Raw genomic sequence first — 19,661 nt, forward strand, 5'->3', positions numbered from 1 at the left:
TTATAATTTTGATCTCTATCTTAAAATTTTTGGCAATTTTTTTTTTGGGGGCCTTACAACTTTAATGACACAACATGTTGCACCCCTTTCTTTGTTTCTCAAAAAAAAAAAAAAAAAAAAAAAAAAAAAAAAATCCTTTTGCCACATTTTAAGCTAAGTAAGGGGTGTTCGCTAAACTGCACAAATCACCACAAAATGGTATAACCGCACCGCACTACAAGTAACAGTGCACCACACCACACCTTTTATTTTATTTATTTATTTTAATATTTATAATATTATTAATAGTATAGTAATCCTAGTTTTTTCAAAAAATAAAAAATAGTTTGATAATCTTAGTAAGTGTTGACTAGGAAAGTCAGTCCAAAATAAAGAAAAACTAGTTCAATAATTTAAAACTTAACCAAAATAAAGGAAAAAAATTGTTTTCGACTAGGTAGGAAAAGCTCGAAATTTGAAAAATATGTCGACTTCAAACTGTTTAAACCGCATCTTATATACCACACCGTACATGTGACCGCAAAAATGAGGTGGAGTGCAATTATGGTTTTGGCTAAACTCTAAACCGCACCGCACATGTAACGCAAAAATAAAATGTGGTACAGTTATGATTACGGCTAAATCACATCTTTATTATACTAAAAATGACCCAAAACTGCCCCGCAAACACCCTCTAAGTCGTGGTAATGGTTGGGGGATATTTGGAGACTAGCATAGTGAGGGATCGAATATTGTTAGTTAGCAAGGTTTGAAACCATTTAGGAAATTAGCATATTGAGTCTTTGAAACTAGAGTTCAGTGAAGAAATCGAGCCTCAAAGACTCAAGATCGATTGTTGACATGGAGATATTTTTGCCACATAGAACTCGATTCTTAAAGACTCAAGTTTCATAGAATAAGAAAAAGAATCTAAAGAAGAAAGAAGAAGATTTGAAATTGAAGAAGAAAAGAAGACGAAGTGACCCACAGAGGAAGAAGAAGAACAGTCCCCACAAGAATAGAAAGAACACGAAGAAGAAAGAAACCCATGGAAGAACACGAGGAACCCAAGCACAAAAAAGAAAGGAACCAGCAGAAGAAGAACCAAGAAAAATAGAGAAGAATAACGGACCAAGTGAAGAAAAGAAGAATAATAAGAACAATGGAAATCGAGTTTTAAATACTCGATTTCCACGTGGATTTTTTTCCACATTAGTTTGCCTACACATGCAACTCGAGTTCCATCTTTAAACTCGAGTTTTAGAAACTCGAGATACTAGTTTGCTACATAGTTTTGAAATATGAAAACTAACTAAAATATTTCAAAAATAATGTTAAACTAGCCTCTGAGCACGCGCTCACGCGTGTGCTTAGAGGCCCTTCTATTTTTTGGGTTAAATTTAATAATTTACATAAATTATAATTTGAGATTACTACATTTTCCAATTATAAAATACCTAGGAGTGTAATGAAAAAAGTATTTCATCCACAAACGCATAACACTCATCACACCTTTGAGCAAGCGCTCACACTTAGATACTAGTATTTATTTAAAAATATCACAACACCAAATACCACAAATAACTAAACATGAATTTATGAAATTAGTCAAAATTTAAGCTACTAAAAGTATATAATAGGCTACCACTTTATTTGAAAACTCAAAGTAAAATACAAATTGTACAAACTCAATTGAAAAATACCATTTGAAATAAAAAGAGCCTCTATAAATTATTATGTGTGTGCAATGGGGCTCTTTTTTTTTTTTTTTTTTTTTTTGGATTTAGTGTCATAAATTAATTCAAAAAAATGATGTAAAATGAAAACTTATCTCGTATTTCACCTGAAATGTCACCAACATCACCCAATGCAATGGACTAAATCATCATTTAGAATCAATAAATCATACATCCCAATAAGTTAATTTTTGCACATTGAAAAACATAAAAGTAAAATGTTGGATTAATTTCCAACTAAATATAGTGAGCAATGAGATATGTGCCTTATCTTTAAACACTTAGATAGTCAGATTTATTACAAAAATTAAGTGAAAATGTAATGACCAAATTGATTAATAGGAGGCAACAACTGAAGTTAGATTTTTTGTTCATTAACGTTTTGACAATTTTTCATACCGTTGTATAACACAATCAACGAACAAAAGCAAAGATTAAATGCAAAATGATTTTACTTTTTAACTTTTCTAAGTTCTAATTAACCACAAAATACAAATATAATCCCAAAGATATTGAGAGTGGGAATTTTACCTTGTACAGGAAGGAAAAATTAAAGAAAGAGAATGTGTGAGAGAGAAAGAAAGAGATGTAATACTGGATGCAAATTACTTCCTTCAATCAGAGTCTTTCCTCCAAACTTAATGAAATTACAACTTCATCGCTGAAAACCATTGAAAGAGAATCAAATAGACACCAATTAACTTCAAATCAGAGGAGAAAGTGAATAATTAATTTTTTTTTTTTTAATGAAAGAAAAATGGAAGTTTTGTTTTTATAAGTGGGGTGGGAAGTTTATTTTGTTATTAGAAACAAGGCGTGCCTGTCAAAAAAAGAAACAGGCGTTGGAGGGGCTCTTTTTTTTTTTTTTTTTTTGGTGGAAAGTTAAAAGGAGATTTTTGTGGTAGTTTTTGTGTTCTTGTATGACTATCATTACGTGGATTTTTTTTTAAAATAATAATAAAGTATTTTACAAAAACAATAAAATATATTAGTGGAAAAATATTCATATTTTGTAAGCATTATTTTAGTACAAATTAGATATATATTTTTACTAAATTATCTTTTAATTTTACCTTTACTTGAATATAGAAAAATAAAAGTATTTTAGAAAAAAAATAATCGGGTTTCAAAACAGGGAAGCCCATAGTATAGATCATTAAAAAAAAAAAAAATGAAAAGGGTCTAAATGAGAGTCCAAATCTTCTGTCTCACTTTTCCTGCTTCACTTTATACTCTACTAATAAATATTTGCCACATGTTCACCTAATTAATTAAATATTATCATTATTAGCTTATTAATACTATAGTTATTAATTAATAGTAGTATTTAATTAATTAGATAAATACTAGACAAATATTTATTGGTGGAGTAGACAGTTGAGTACGAAAAGTGCTACAGAAGATTTGGATTCCCTAAATGGTTGCCTGATCTCGAAGAAAAGAGGAGAAGTTTTATCCTCAACAGTCAATAGTCAGAAAGCATACACTGATGAAGTCTAATCAGAAACTCCCATTTCCCTTTCCTTATACCGAATTTCAATCCCCTTTATCCTCATCTTTCTCTTTAAAAACTCAGACAATTTTAAGCAATAGACACTCAATCTTGGATCTCATTTTCCAAAATCCCAATCATGAAACTCAGACTTAGGTCTCTCGAATCCAAACAAACCATAAAAATCGAACTCCCAAATCCCTCTTCTACTCTTCAACAACTCAAACAAACCCTCTCCCAATCACTCTCCTATTCCTCTTCCTCTTCTCTTCATTTCTCACTAAATCGCAAAGACGAACTCCACGCGTCATCTCCCGAAGCCACTCTCCAATCCCTCGGTATTACCTCCGGTGACCTTATCTTCTTCACCCATAACCCCACCGCCTTCTCTTCCCAATCCCAATCCCAATCCCAATCCCAAACCCTAATCCCCAATTCCTGCTCGTCCGTACAACAACAACCTCCAAACCCTAAACCCAACCCTAATTCCCCAAATCAAAACATGTCTGAAAAGGCTGAAATTACTCCCTCAGATCAAGAAACCCCAGAGCATGAAATCTCAGATTCTGAGACAGATGTTGATATGAGCGATTCAACAACAGCGAATCTTCTTCAGGAAGACGACGAAGAAACCCTAGGAGGAGAAATTTCTGGGTCTGGACCTGTACCTTCTGGTGCTGAAACCATGGAATTGGATGATGGGTCTTCGGTTTTGTCTCGCAAGAAGTATTTTGAGCATTATTTTCTGAGAAGGGTATTGAGGGAAGAGTTGGGTGGTGGCGATGGTAGTGATCACAAGCTCATGGTGATTGCGATTCATGCGGTTCTTTTGGAGTCTGGTTTCGTCGGGTTCGATTCGGTTTCAGGTATGCGGGTTGATGGGTTTCATCTCCCGGATGTGTGGCCTTCAAAAGCTTTCACCATGTCGCTTTGCTATACTCTGCCTGAGCTTTTAGGTACTGTTAATGTTAATGGTAATGGTTATAATGTACCTGAAAGTATTGTTTTGAAGTTTCAGAATATGGGTCATTGTATTAATATTTATGGGTCTTTGGCTAAAGGTGGGTTGGGGTTGCACCGTGTGTGTTTGAATGAAAATAGGTTTGTGCCGGCTTTAGAATCAGTGTGGGTGGTGAATGGTGATTCCAATGATGAAATTAAAAATCAAGATGGGTTTCTTGAAACTGAGGTTTTTGAATTTTGGAAAATTGTTAAAGATGGGATTGCATTGCCACTTTTGATTGACCTTTGTGAAAAGGCTGGTTTGGAGCCCCCACCGTGTCTTATGCGTCTCCCAACAGAGCTTAAATTGAAGATTTTTGAGTCTCTTCCTGGTGTTGATCTTGCCAAGGTGGGATGTGTGTGTTCTGATTTGCGATATTTGTCTTCTGCTAATGAGTTGTGGAAACAGAAGTTTGAGGAGGAGTTTGGAAATGAGACAGAAGCAAAGAGGTCGTTTAATTGGAAGGAAGAGTTTCAATCATCATTTTGGGACCGCAAGAAGAAGAGGAAGAGGGAAGGTAGACAATGGCGGCAAGGGTTTTCTCATGTCCCGGTGATGAGGAACCGTAATCCTTTTATGCTCCCTGCTGTGTTGTTACGTGGACAGCATGACCACATGCCATGTTTTTTTGCCCCTTCTCCTTTTAGACAAGCTGAAAGGTTTCGAGTGCCATGGAACGTTCCCCGTTGTACTTTTGAAGGATCTGATGATTAGTCCGGTGACTCAAAGTTTCTAGCATCATGGTCCAGTGCCGGAAGTAAATCCCTTAGGAGGTATCAAAAAGTCATAGATTATGTGTATATATAAATAAGTCTGATGCTCAGCCTACTACTACAATTAAGGTTTGAATACCCGCAGAACTATAGTATCCTCTGAAAGTTTCAGTTAATTTTGGTGTTTATAGGGAAAGACTCAAATTCCCGTTATTATAACTGGTGTGTATGACTTTGGAAGAATTTTTGTTGAGTTTCTTAATATTGGTATTTTCATGTGTAGATTTTGGTTATAATTTAGGGGTGCATTATTTGTTGATTTTTTAAGCATAATTTTCTTGTTGATAATTATTTGAGGTGACATGATGTGATTTTGATGCATGGAAATTTTAGTTTGATGCATTCTGGTGTTCTTCAGTCAAATAGTCCACAGTAAACGTAGTTTTGTGAGTAATGCTAACTAGGGAGTTGGATTTGTGGCATTCAATCTTCATGCCTTTTTATTACTAGTGTATTTTGGGCATTATCTTCTTGGTTAAACTTAATCTGCACGTTTCCTTGGTTGGGACTTTCTCTATAGCCCTTAATTGCTGAAAATTGTATCTTAAAACTGACACTGACTTCACACTTTACTCCACTTTATTTATACAAATCATTGTGCATTGAATACATAATTAAAATAACTGATGTTTGTGCTTGTGCTTATTGGTTTAGTTGGAGTAAAATAGAAGGGCGTGGTTGAATATTATCCTGTTAGATGATAATAACATTCTGAATTGCTCATGGTTGAATGGAAAGAAGGACATCCATGCCCTATCAATATTTTCTATTCTCTCTTTGGACTCATAGTTAACTCACTGCTGTTATGGTTCAAAGATATAACTTGTTGCAGTTATGGTTAGAAAATGGTTGCAAAACTTGGAGAAGGAGGTGAAGTCCAGGAAGCTTGGCAAAGTGATGTAGACAAAATGACTGTAAAAGAACTAGCTTGAGGGGATGAATGAGGTTTTTCCTAGTGAGTAGGCTAATCGGCAATAAGTTAGTATTGAGACTTTGGGCATATTGCCCCTATTCAATATTCAGGTTGTTTTGTCCCAGAACATTACTGAGTTATCATCTGAGATCCAATATCATCACAATTGCAGTTTAATTGAAAACCATATTCAAGTTATCTTGAATTCTTACTTATTTCAGCTCTTATGATTCTGCTATAGAATGATGCTGTTGTAATTGCTTTGCCGAGTCTTATGGTTAGTTTTTTGTTTGTTTGTTACCAAAGTCAAGTACGAAGATTCGAAAAAGAAAGTGAGTCAGAAAAGTAACAGCACGAAAAAGAGAGTAAGAAGCAGCTTTCCAGGGCGAATGCATGAAGGATTTAGCAGCTTCATTGGCTAAACCTTGTCTGCTTTTGCTGGATACTTTTGCTAACCTGCTTAAACCAGCACCTGACTAATAAATTCACGAACCTTGCAAATGTCACTGATAATCGGGGCCAAGGTCCAGCAGTATTTTCTTCTTCCAACCTCTGTTGGCCATCATCTTTTATTTCTAGCTTTATAGATTATTTGTTCATGTACCGTTTTTCAAATATTCACTTTTTCAATGAATAACTATATTTTAACCAACTTATAGCAAATAAACAATGAGTAATAATCAGTAGAAAGCTACATCCAAATTTACACCCGATGAGGTAAACTTATTTTAAGCTAGACAAAACAGTAACCCTTATTTTAAGCTAGACAAAACACCGGACTCCTCAACCCAAAAATGGCTATTTCTTGGGTTCTAGAATTTGATATTGTGTGTGGGCACCATCTTAGACTCATTAACTACTCACTGAACAGACCTGCTTCCTTATCAGAGGACACTTGTTGATTTTTAGGTTCTATCTATTTTTTTAGATTTTATTGCTTGATGATCATTTCAAATAAGCCCCTTTTAGTGCTAATTCTTGGATCATCTTTTTATTATTGTAATTATTATTATTATTATTATTATTATTATTATTATTATTATTTTGTTTTTAATCTTTTGGTTTTTCAAACATAAATTCTCTCTTTGAGTTTATTTTCTTAAAGTTATTTTTTCAAAACACAATTACACGTAAGTGGTTATAATTTAAATCATATCATTTTTTTGAAAACATGATTAAGATAAATTGTTAGATTTTAGTGGTAATTTATTTTATTTTTTTGGTTGAGAAGAGTAAACATTATTAGTTTAAATAAATATTACTAAAATAATAGTATTATTTTCAAAAATTAAAGGGCGTGATGATTGATGTTTGCAACATAGATGACATGTCGTTTTGCAACTAGGAGAGGAAAAAGGTCACCGAAAAAAGGTAAACGACAACCCGTTTATTTTCCATCCCAGTCAAACTAAGCACCACAGCAGGCTGCAGGCAGCAGGCAGCAGGCAGCAGTAGCCAGTTGCCATTTCTTTGATCTTTCTCTCTTTCTTTTCTTTCAAGTCTCAAGTCTGTCTGAACTCTGAAGCCTCAAAAGAAAAGAAAAAAAAAAAAAAAACGAAAAACACCTGAAAGTGAAAGTCACCGGCATGTCATTTTCGGTGACTCTACCACCTCCCTCTGTGTCCTCTTTCCCTCACCCCAAACAACGTTCTTCATACTTGGAAAACAATTTCCCTCTGAATTTCAAATCCAACCTCCAACAATTCCAAACACTCTCTCGCCTTCATCTTCAAACCCAAGTTTCTAGAAGAACCCAAAATTTCCCTCGTGAAGCTCCAATAGACGAACCTCGCAATTGGCTCGACCCTGTTGATGACGAAGATGACGTCGATGAAGACGAAGATGGAGACGAAGAAGATGAAGAGGAAGATAGGAGTTTAGATCTTCTTGCACGGTTCCTTCAGAACGTGTTCAAGAAGATCTCCAAGCGTGCCCGCAAGGCCGTGCGATCGGTTCTTCCTGTTTCTATACCTACCAAGCTGGTGGGGTTTTCTGTTAATGGAGTTTTGGTGCTTGCGTTTTTGTGGGTTTTGAAGGCTTTTATTGAGGTAATTTTTTTTTTTTTTTTTTGAATTGGGTTGTTTTTAGTTTTCATGTTGGAATTCACTGTGATTTTTGCTCCTTATACATGCTTCCATGTTCTATATTAGCTAATGGTGAGTTGCTTGTGAAAATTTTTAGGGATAGCAAGTAGTCATTTTCTTCTCAAAAAAGACATAAGAAAAGTTTTTTTTTTTTTTGGTCATTTGTGAAGCTCAATCTTTAGTTATTATGTAGGTTGGTGTTATGAGTCTAACTTATCTTGATTAAATAAATAATGATAGCGACGTGTTTTATTGATTCAAATAAATTAGTTTGAATTAGAATTAGGATGATTTATGATTAGTCTTATTTATATAGATTATAGGAACTAGGAAGTTAGAATTCATTTTTATCTAACCGGAAGTCTCTCTCTTATAAATTAAGATCTTGAAAATGTATGAAGAATAGTATGATATATTAAGTTATAAATTGTTAGTTAATCTAACTTGGAGGTTTGGGCTCCCTCAAAGTAGTCAATTTATCAAATTTTGAGGCCCAACCAAAAAAGAAAATAAAAAAAATATGCACTTAACAGTTGGATTGATAGATGGATTGGGAGTTTTCTCAAAAAAGAAGAAGCAGAGAGAGAGAGAGCGAGAGAGTTGAAAATGTTACTTGAAACTGTGGAGGAATAACTCAGAGTCAGAGGGTTCTGAGATATTTTGGGTCTAAGTGGAAGAGGAATTTTTTGTAATAGGAGTAACAGTCCAAGTGAACTTTTATGGTTAAGCTAGGTGGGCAGAAGAAATTACTCATATTGACTAATTGTAGCAGCTGCCTTGACATAACAGCAGAAAGATTGTGAGAATGTTGCCCGCACAATAAGAGGTGGGTGCTGGTTGTAAATTTCCAGTTTCTGCTTCTTGTGGTTCACTGTTTCATGACTGTAAATTTTGTTCAATGACCCAAATTGTTCAGGACTTTGTTACGTGCACTCATGTGCATGTGTGCTAGGCATTAGATTAGTCTAGACTGTATATTTTGCGACGTGGAGATAGAGCTCAGTTAATTGTATCCTTTATCTTGTTCCTAGGGTTCTATGGTTTCAGTTTGCTCTTCCTAGATTTTCATGATTGTATGTTTACTTCTTTGACATTTCCATGTTTGGATGGGTCCATGGGCATGATCTACATTTGCTGGTACAAAATGCCAATTGGTCTCATTGCTAAAATGCATCAAGAATGTTCTGGCTTTGCAATCAGCGGTCTCAATGTTGTTTTGCTTATGTATGAGGAGTACCAGTTGTGGGGTATCAGTTTCTTCCTGTTAATTGGCCCATCTTAATTAGGGATGTCCAACTTCAACTAGATAAGTTATTAGGATTTGTTGGATTACTGATTGTGATTGTCAAAATGCCTTTCTTTCTTCTTCTTCTTCTTCTTCTTCTTTTTTTATTATTTATTTTTTATTTATTTATTTTTATTTATTTATTTTTATGATGATGATGATGGGGAACGTCTTCAAGTCAAGGCCCTTTGGGCCTTCCCCTACCCCTGTTGGATGGCCCTGCCCACAAGAACTGTGCATTGGGTAATCGCAGGACTCGATACCAGGACCTTGAGGGAGCACACCCCAAGGCCTAGCAATCAAGCTAACCCCATGTGGGCATGATTGTCAAAATGCTCTATCAAGGCCATAACGGAATACAAAATGGATTCTATTATGTTATGTTCCATTTGATGGAGAAATTAAAATCTTTATTCAAACCATTTGACAACTTTACTCACTGCAGTGAGAATTAGATGAAATTTACTTATCATAACTGAGGTCATTGCATAATTAAAATTTTACATAGGAGGAACCTCCTTTTTGCAAAGTTGTGATGTTGGTTGGAAACTAAGGGAAGCTCACTGTCAAACATAAACCCATAATCAGTCGTCCATTTAATCTTGTTTTGCAATTAACTGTTACTGTGATTCACTGATATTGTGAAACCTTTTTGTTTATCTACAATCTCTAATAAATCATGATCTCTGTGCTCATGTAAATTCAGAATAGCATGTATCTTGCCAGTTCTGTGAAGTTGGAAGTGAGGTTCAGTTAAGCAAGGGAATTTTCTATTTCCAATTAATTTGAATCTTGTTTCCAGGCATTTTTGTGTCATGTCCAATCATGCTCTTTTGATATGGGCAGTAGCCTTAGGAAGAATTTTAAGATTTAACTATGCACAAATTAATTGAACAGAACATCACCTTGTTGGGTTGGTACCGTATGGATGTGTAAATGTATAGGTGAGTCTACTGATCATTTGCTACTTCATTGTATAGTAGCTAACAACCATAGGTCCTTTCTATTTTAGTATTTGGCATGAAATGGGTGATGTCTCAGAGAGGGTGATTGGTGTGTATGTCAGTTGGCAAGGATTGTTTAGACACTATAGAAACAAATTGATCTGAAACGCAGCCGACCTTTGCCTTATGTGGACAGTTTGGCAAGAAAGAAATAACCACATCTTCAATATTTTTTAGCTGAAATTCTTATTTCTACAAACTCTGTATGCGGGGTCTAATGTGGTTGGCAGTGTCTCTTCTTCTTTTGTTGATTTTATTGATTATATTTGATTGTGATTTTTTGAGAAAAATTCTTTGTATACTATTACTGCCTGTGTGCTTAGATTTCACTTTTCATTGATAGAATTTTTATATCACTAATGTTAGAAGAAAAAGGAAAAAGAAAGTTCAGTGATCACCTATGGTTTCTTAGTCTGCTCTGCATCTAACTTATGCAAATATTGGCATACTTGACACTCATAAAAAAATAAATAATAAAAATTATTTAAATATTGGCATATTCTGGATGTGGCATGAGCTGCCGTTATGTATATGCTAAGAAACATGGCGTTAAAAGCTTGATGTGTGGATGAATGCTGCATTTACTGTATTTAGTAATCTGTGGTACTTCTTTGTTCTGTAAGATTGATTAAGCCCCTGGATTTAAAAAAAATATTTTTTTAATAGAACTTTTGTTGTTCATTTTCTCTGTGTATGAAATCCAGGTTATTTGCACCCTTGGAAGTGTAGTGTTTGTAAGCATCTTACTTATTCGGGGGATATGGACTGGAATAAATTATTTACAAGAAAGCCGCAACCCGAGGATAAATAAATTTGATGATGATCACCGTGCATGGAGTGGTACACAGCCTGCAGGTTGACTTGTCCTTTCCAGAATTAGAAACTGTTTCAAGAATATTGCACCATACAAGAATAGTGGCATCCTTAATAGCAATAACAGGAAAAATCAAGGATGGTGAGATGGTAGCAGAATAAATCTCTTATAGAAATAACTACCATTGCAGTTTTTATGAATATGATGGTGTCCATCAGGAAGATCCAGGAGCAAATTTCGTTTTTTTTTTGGGATATGTTTTTTATGATATTGATGGAATAGATTAAGAATCAGAGATGTGAAAAGCTTTAGTTATTTGTATAATGTATGGATGGGTGCTAGGCAATCCTCTAGCATCATCACACATCTTATATACATTTAGTGTTAGTTTGGATTGCGCTGAAAACGGCTACATTTGCGTTTTAAACAGTGAGTCTCGTGCATTATTCACGAGACCCACAAGTACGGATTTTAGCAAATTTTTTTAAAAAAAAAAACTGAGTTCCACGGCATTATTTACACATTTAAAAATTATTTTGCTATAATATTTTCAATTTTTAGTAATAAGTGGTATCCAAATAAACTCTTATTTTATTCTCACTAAGCTTGATCTTTGTCATTGTGGGTACAAGAAAATTTTTAAGGACTATTTGGTTTCTCATGATTTATTTAGCTACTTGATGATCTTCATGTTAACCAGACGTTCTTTAATAAATATATATGTGGCCCGTTCTTAGAGCATTCACAATGATGCTTGCTAAAAACCTATTTTTAACAATCCACGCTACAAAAGAATTCCCTTTATCAATTATGTCAAAGCCCAATTTTTTTTAACAAATTACTACAGTGAGCTGTGAGCTCTAGTAGTTTACTATTTGGGTTTTGATAAAAAGTTAAAAACAGGAACCCCAATGTTATAGAAAATGACTATTCTAGTTTTGATTCATTATTTGGGTTTTGTTTACCATCAGGTGTTTCCATTCCTTTTTTGCATAGCTTGTTAGAGAGTAGCTTCTGCATTCCTCAGGACAGGCTGATGAGAAAGGATTGATGAGTTAGGAGATGGGAAAGTGAGGGAGTAGGTGAGAGCAATAAAAATTCGGGGTATTTTTGTCACACTGTGTGCTTCAACATTTTCACATCTCTTTTCACTTCATCTTAGAGAGAAAAGAAAAGATTTGTGTGAGTCTGAGTGAAAAATGCTTAGACTTCACATTAAGGACCTGTTTGGTAAGAGATTTTTAGTAACATTTTTTAAATTTTGTGGACGTGAGTGAAAAAAGAGTGTAGAAATATATGTTATAGTGTTTGAACAACAGTTTTCGTTGTTTAAACACCGTTATCAAATTTGGGTTGTTTTCTTTCCCTCCTTCCAACCAAACAATACACAAACTTATTTTCTCTCTAAAATTTTTTATCCACCATATTTTACTTTTAAACAAACACACCCTTATTTACAAACAGCAGGCTTGGCCGTCTTGTTTTGTTTTTGTCGTTAGCAGATTGGTGCATCCAACAAAATCTCACTAAATGAGAGGTAAGACCCATTGATACTTCCAAAGGAGCGTTGTCATCTTTTTTGTATCTCTCAACAACTGGCTGGCTATGTGGCTATGCTCTTCAGCAATCATAGTCTGTCAAAATGAGCCAATGCATTGTATAAAGATGGGTCCACCTCCACCACCAAAATAATGATAAGGATTGATTTCAACCTGTGTTGAAATGTAATGGTTTTTTTTTTTTTGGTAAGTGCGGGGATAGAACCCTGAGCTAAATGATACAAGGAACCTGGGTTGCCACTAGGCTACAAGGCCTAGTGGCGGTTGGAATGTAATGGTTGCTTGTATTGATAGAAACATGATGATAACCGAATGTTTAATCATCTACACCTAATGATAAAATACTCCCCCCCCCCCCCACCCCCCCTCTCTCTCTCTCTCTCAATGATTATTTTCACACTTTGATAAAACACTCATCTTCTAACCATTTACATAAAAAAGCCTTAGATAAAAGAACAAGTCGATCAGAATAACACTCTATCTTTGTAGATAACAATCTCTTAAACTGAATGAGTTTTGAGCCAAAATAGCAAATTTAATAACTATTTTCAAAAACATATTCATTTTGAAAGTTAACGCTATTTGCAAACTCCTTTCTTATTTTTAAATTAAATTAAACCATAAAATCGATCAACTTCAAATGGAGGGTATATATATATATATAGTTAGGTAAAGCTGGGAGAAAATTTAATTAGGTTTTAAATTAGATTTCAATTATTGTTTAATTTTACGTCACATATTCTATTTAAGTTTTTAAAATTTTTATTCTAAGTGAGTTAATGAGATGTAAAAGATGAATAGTTTAATATAAATAAATCATAAAAAACTCAATAAACAAAAAAAAGAAAAGAAAGAAAGAGTAAACTCATGTGTATATCCAAGAGAAATTAAAAAAAAAAAGAAAAAAAAGAAAGAGAATAATTTGAATCTGATAAGTCCGATAAGACTAGTGGGCTGAAAAATCTCCGGATGCACTTGATCTTGAGTAATGAATCCTGGAAAACCAAAGAAAGTCAGCAGAGAAGACCGGTGGAAGCCGGCCTTTAATTCTCCGATGGTAAAGTTAGTAAATTGAAGGAGAGAAGAGCCCTCAATACTTAACTTATCTAGAATTTTTACCAAAAAAGAAAAGTCCCTTTACCTCTGCGCAGAAAGGCCTTTATATAGCGTTAAAAAACGGTTATTTCTCTTAATCGTCGTAGAGTTTGGAGGATTCAGAGGGTAACTTCCTTAACTGTCACAAAGGTCACCTCTTCGGGAATTGCGTTGAGATTCGAGCGATACAACTTTTGGTTGGAAGTGTGCTTAGTCTAGCTCTTTATGAATTCACCTCGTCCGTCACTAATGAAGGACGAGGTCTAGCTGTTTATGAATTCACCTCGTCCGTCACTAATGAAGGACGAGGTTCACAGCCCGCTCGTCCTTCATTGGACGAACGTGTAGAAGGAGAAAAATGGTGGTAATGGAGGGACGAAGGTACTAAACACTCGCTCTCAGTTCTGAACATTGCTATGGACGACCATAAGGACGAGTGATCGAACTTGGTGTTTTTCTTGCACCATCAGAATTCATATATGTGTGTAATTGTATTTTTTTTTTTAATTGTACTTTACATATGCACGAATTATACACTAATTATAATAAATGATGGTGATTGATAGAAATGAGACATTGATAATGGTAATGATAGTGGTGGTGACAATAACACATATGAAGAAATAATGATAGTAATTTTACTTTACTTCTCTTAAAATTATTCTAGATCAGAGCAATTTCAATTCGATCCACATATATATTAAAAAAAATTGTATACATATATAAAAAAATAAAAAGATTCCCAACGAAAGTATATAAAGATTAAACGTATATAACAAAATAAAAAATAAAAAGGGTAAAAAAGAAAAGGTAAAAGAAACATCCAACAGCAAGAGCATTGATGGAGGAAAACCCAAGGGGGGTAGAGGGAAAATCACAACCTTACAGCCAAACAGATTTACAGTAATCCTTCGAGCGGCAAAATAAAATAATTCAAAAATCCAGAAAATATAACGAACCATGGTTAGAAAGATGGTTACCCTAACAACCAATCACAGACGGCCAAGTCATCCACCTTGTCCCAACCACCACCTCGGGTTAAAATAATATCTCTCTCTATAAATACAGCCAAACCCAAACTCTCTAGTCATATTTGAATCGAAAGGGTTTTCACTCAGATCAGAAGGCGTCTTGATAAACGCCTTCGTTTTACAGTGAGAGCCTCTGTCAACTTTCTTCTTCAATATCTTCGTTGTAGAATTTCCTTCAAATCGAAAATGAGAGAGTGCATTTCGATCCACATTGGTCAGGCCGGTATTCAGGTTGGAAATGCTTGCTGGGAGCTTTACTGCCTTGAGCATGGCATCCAGGTATTCTTCTCTTTTTCGTACTCTTGCTCGCTGTTTATTTGCTCTGAATTTGTACAAGTTTGTGTGTATTTGATTTCTCAGATCTGTGATTTTCGAACTTCACTGTGGTATGAAGTAGCATTTTTATTGATTTTATATGAGATCTGAAAATTTTCAGCCTCTTTTTGCTGTTACGATTTTGCTGCTTTGCTTTTTCATTAGATCTGCGTTTGTTTGTCAATATGATTCTCCTTTCTTGTGCGTTTGTTTGGTTTTTGTTCGGATCTGTGCCTTTTATCACTGACATTTAGTCACGCGCTTCGCATTTTTCTTGTTTCACTTCAGATCTGTGATTTTCTCTGAATTGTTTTTGAAATTGAGTGGTTTAGTTGTTTCAAATGTTAGATCTGTGGTTTTAAGCATCAGATCTGTCGTTTGTGGAGATCATTTTCATGGTTTGTTAATGAAATTTTAGGATTTAGTGGAAAGCAATGAAGGAATGAAAGATTGTGTTTCTTTTGCAAGATCGGTGCTTTATCTATGAATTAAGGTCTAAATTATTCTGAACACTGTAATCTATTTACTTAGATAATGTTTAATTTTACACAATTCAGTTCAGTGATAGTTTGTTTCTTAGCCAAAATATAATTTCTATATTTTGTGTTATTAATGAATGTTTTTATGGTTTTTGAACTATAATTTTGGTGTAAAAAAAATTTAGTGTTTGAATTAGTTCTTGTTTAAGCTTTGGATGATTAATAAATCGCTGAACTGTTATTTTATCTGTGTAGCCTGATGGCCAAATGCCAGGTGACAAAACTGTTGGTGGAGGTGACGATGCCTTCAACACCTTTTTCAGTGAAACTGGTGCTGGGAAGCACGTCCCTCGTGCTGTGTTTGTTGACCTTGAGCCCACTGTCATTGATGAAGTGAGGACTGGTACTTACCGCCAGCTCTTCCACCCAGAACAGCTCATCAGCGGCAAGGAAGATGCTGCCAACAACTTTGCCCGTGGCCACTATACCAGTAACCATCTTACACTTTCTTTTCTTTTTTTTTTTTTTTAATAATGTTTTTTGTTCACTAAATGTTGCATTTTTCAATGAAAGCATCTGAAAGAATTCAATTCTTGTTTCAGTTGGCAAGGAGATTGTTGATTTGTGCTTGGACCGTATCAGAAAGCTTGCTGATAACTGCACTGGTCTCCAGGGTTTCCTGGTTTTCAATGCTGTTGGTGGAGGCACTGGTTCTGGGCTTGGTTCTCTTCTCTTGGAGCGTTTGTCTGTTGACTATGGCAAGAAATCAAAATTGGGTTTCACAGTCTACCCTTCTCCACAGGTCTCCACATCTGTTGTTGAGCCCTACAACAGTGTCCTCTCCACCCACTCCCTCCTCGAACACACTGATGTGGCTGTACTTTTGGACAATGAGGCAATCTATGATATTTGCAGGCGCTCCCTAGACATTGAGCGACCCACCTACACCAACCTCAACCGCCTTGTCTCTCAGGTAATTGTCTGTGAAGATCTTTTGCTAGAATCAGAATTGAAATGTATTTGAAATATGTAATTCAATGTGCAAGTTAATCCATTGTATATAACCTATAATGCTTACCTTAATATCTGAATGGTGCCACGTGAATGTTGATAGATTTTGAACGTGTTGTTGCCTTGTTGGTAGTATTGCTATAACATGTTTGCTGTCTAATAAGACTGTCTAATGAGGTTTTTTGTTTGGTTGTTTGGAATTCAGGTGATTTCCTCTTTGACTGCCTCTCTAAGGTTTGATGGTGCGCTGAATGTGGATGTGACTGAATTCCAAACCAACTTGGTTCCATACCCCAGAATCCACTTCATGCTTTCCTCATATGCACCAGTCATCTCTGCTGAGAAAGCATACCATGAGCAACTCTCAGTGGCTGAAATCACCAACAGTGCTTTTGAGCCCTCATCTATGATGGCCAAGTGTGATCCTCGCCATGGCAAGTACATGGCTTGCTGCCTGATGTACCGTGGTGATGTTGTGCCTAAGGATGTCAATGCTGCTGTTGCTACTATCAAGACCAAGCGTACCATTCAGTTTGTTGATTGGTGCCCCACCGGATTCAAGTGTGGTATTAACTACCAGCCTCCAACTGTTGTTCCCGGAGGTGACCTTGCTAAGGTGCAGAGGGCTGTTTGCATGATCTCAAACTCTACCTCTGTGGCTGAAGTGTTCTCCCGTATTGACCACAAATTTGATCTCATGTATGCCAAGCGTGCTTTTGTGCATTGGTACGTGGGTGAGGGTATGGAGGAAGGAGAATTCTCTGAAGCCCGTGAGGACCTTGCTGCTTTGGAGAAGGATTACGAGGAGGTTGGTGCTGAGTCTGCTGAGGGTGAGGATGATGAAGGCGATGAGTATTAAGGATTTTAACTAGTTGCTGAGATGGTAGTTTGTTTTTTGTTTGGGTAGTATCATCTTTTGGTCTGCCCTATGTGTGCAACAAATCTCAGTTGTTCCCAATTTTATCCTACCCAGACTGATGTTATTGCTGTTTGATACTTGTTTTATCGTTGGTTTTTAATTTGTGAAGTTTCTTCTCTCTTTTACCTTTTTTTATTCTGTCTTAAGCTGCTTAGCATGTGTCAAAGTAGAACTAGCGAAAATTCGTGGTTTGAGTTTCGTGTGGGTGGGAAATTTAACTAGCCGATCGAATGGGTCCTCTAATCTTTGACGAATCTCAAGAATTGTCTCATTTTAAGAAGGGTAAATTTCACTACCCTCTGATCTTTGACGAATCTCAAGAATTGTCTCATTTTAGGAAGGGTAAATTTTACGAATTGTCTCATTTTAAGAAGGGTAAATTTCACTACCATACTTTGAGGTTTGGGTTAATATCAACTTTGTCCAAACAATTCAAAATTGACCAATTTGGTCCAAGAAGACTACTGAGTCCCTAAATACCACTAAACAATGTTAGCCTTCATTTGTTTTTCTCTCTTCTTTTTGTCCCTCTCTGTTACTCTTCCCTCTTCACTCCTCCCTCGCTCTTTCTCTCTCATCAGATCAGCCACAATCACTCCTCAGATCAACCACAACACAATTTTACTACCCATACCAAAACCTAGCCAAATCTACCCCAACAAAATCCAAATCTTCTAACACAGAAAACTCACCACCACATCAAAACCCAATACCACCCCTATTGCAAATCCATTCCATATTGGAACCCACTACCACCATCATTGGCCACTAAACCCACCAACCACCTTTGGCCACAAAACCCAGTGACCACCGGCAACAAAACCAACCAAACCCACATCAATAAAACCCAAATCCAAAAATTCCAATCACTACTTGTAACCCACAACCACCTCACTGCAAATCCACCCTAGAAAACCCATAACCACCTCCATTTCATATCCACCCCAAATCGTGTTGGACTTTGTGGAGCCTAGTTTATGTTTGATTCGGTTGATGCCCTGACCTGACTCGAATAATGTTGCGTGGTTTTTAATGGGAGATTTTCTGAGGCTTAATCCATGGAGCGGAGCCTTGGTTTTGGCTTGTTTTGTAGCCCATTGTGAATCCTGTATGCAGGATATAAAAACCATTTTTTGGTGATTAGGGTTTTGTCTTGTTGTGTTTTAGAGAGAGAAAAACATTATAGCCACACTTTGTATTTTTCCCTGATAATATTGAAATCCCTACAACTCCATGGACGTAGGCAAATTGCCGAATAACGTAAATATTGTCTTGTGCGTGTGATTGTTTCTCATTGACGTGTGTTTTTTCTTTTCTTTTCTTTTTTTTTTTTTTTTTTTTTTTTTTTTTTTTGTTGTTTCTCACAGGTTGAAATTTTGGTTGAATTCCCTAAAAATCGGACCCACAACCTTAAACAACCATTGACCACAAAACCCAAATAAAAAAACTCAAACCCACAACAAACCCACCATAGATCGGTATCCACCACCACCAAAAAACCCACATCAAACCAGAACGCATCACCGGCAACCAACAGCCACCACAAACAACCACCATAACCACCATAACCACGATTCACAACCAACTCAAACCACCAAACTCATGCACCACTGCCATTGCCAAAAAGAAGAAAGAGATAAATGAAAAGGGTGAGTCAGAGAAAGGAGATTGGGTCAGGTTGGAGAGAGAGAGGCCTGAGGGAAAAGAAGAGTAGAGAGGTTAGGATTAGCTAAAAAAAAAAAAAAAAAAAAAAGAAAAAGAAAAAGAGAGAGACTAGAGAGGTCAAAGGGAAAGAAGAATGAAAGAGGTAAAGAGAGAGAGAGCAGAGACCTGTTACCTTTGAGGAAAAAAAAAGGACTAATGGATGCTAATGGGGTTAGGGATAAAAATGTCTTTAGGCACTAAATTGACCTATTTTGAAATGTTTTGGATTTGGTTGGTATTAGCCTAAATCTCAGGATATATTAGTGGAATTTACCGTTTTAAAAAAATTTCCCAGTTGAGTGGTAGTAAAGTAGAGAGTAAATTGTAAAAGGGTGAAATAAGGGGGGAGTAGAATGGTTAAATCTATTTACCCAAAAAATAAAAAAGATTGGTTAAATATTTTGGTTGGATGTCTTAAAAATTAGGCGAAATTACAATATTGGTTCTTAAAGATTACTTGCTAAG

At 35.7% G+C, this 19,661-nt stretch overlaps 3 protein-coding genes across 4 annotated transcripts; all 3 read left to right on the forward strand.

Moving 5' to 3' along the window:
• The first annotated feature begins 3,149 nt into the window (after positions 1-3,149).
• On the forward strand, positions 3,150-5,205 carry LOC112010458 (F-box protein SKIP22). Its single transcript, XM_024042800.2, has one exon. The coding sequence runs from the start codon at positions 3,347-3,349 to the stop codon at positions 4,922-4,924; it is 1,578 nt and encodes a 525-aa protein (XP_023898568.1). The 5' UTR covers positions 3,150-3,346; the 3' UTR covers positions 4,925-5,205.
• A 2,126-nt stretch (positions 5,206-7,331) lies between these two features.
• LOC112010592 (protein SHORT HYPOCOTYL IN WHITE LIGHT 1) lies at positions 7,332-11,489 on the forward strand. Its single transcript, XM_024042942.2, has 2 exons — positions 7,332-7,944; positions 10,974-11,489. The coding sequence occupies exons 1-2, from the start codon at positions 7,483-7,485 to the stop codon at positions 11,127-11,129; spliced, it is 618 nt and encodes a 205-aa protein (XP_023898710.1). The 5' UTR covers positions 7,332-7,482; the 3' UTR covers positions 11,130-11,489.
• A 3,318-nt stretch (positions 11,490-14,807) lies between these two features.
• On the forward strand, positions 14,808-17,600 carry LOC112010426 (tubulin alpha chain). 2 transcript variants are annotated; one of them, XM_065760611.1, is made up of 5 exons: positions 14,808-15,047; positions 15,818-16,052; positions 16,165-16,535; positions 16,779-17,239; positions 17,322-17,600. In XM_065760611.1, the coding sequence occupies exons 1-5, from the start codon at positions 14,955-14,957 to the stop codon at positions 17,443-17,445; spliced, it is 1,284 nt and encodes a 427-aa protein (XP_065616683.1). In that variant the 5' UTR covers positions 14,808-14,954; the 3' UTR covers positions 17,446-17,600. The 2 variants fall into 2 exon arrangements, with proteins under 2 accessions (XP_065616683.1, XP_023898539.1); XM_024042771.2 differs by having other exon boundaries at positions 16,779-17,600.
• The last annotated feature ends 2,061 nt before the right edge of the window (positions 17,601-19,661 follow it).

Source organism: Quercus suber, unplaced genomic scaffold (genome assembly GCF_002906115.3).
Source record: "Quercus suber isolate HL8 unplaced genomic scaffold, Cork oak 2.0 scaffold_374, whole genome shotgun sequence".
NCBI lineage: Eukaryota > Viridiplantae > Streptophyta > Magnoliopsida > Fagales > Fagaceae > Quercus > Quercus suber.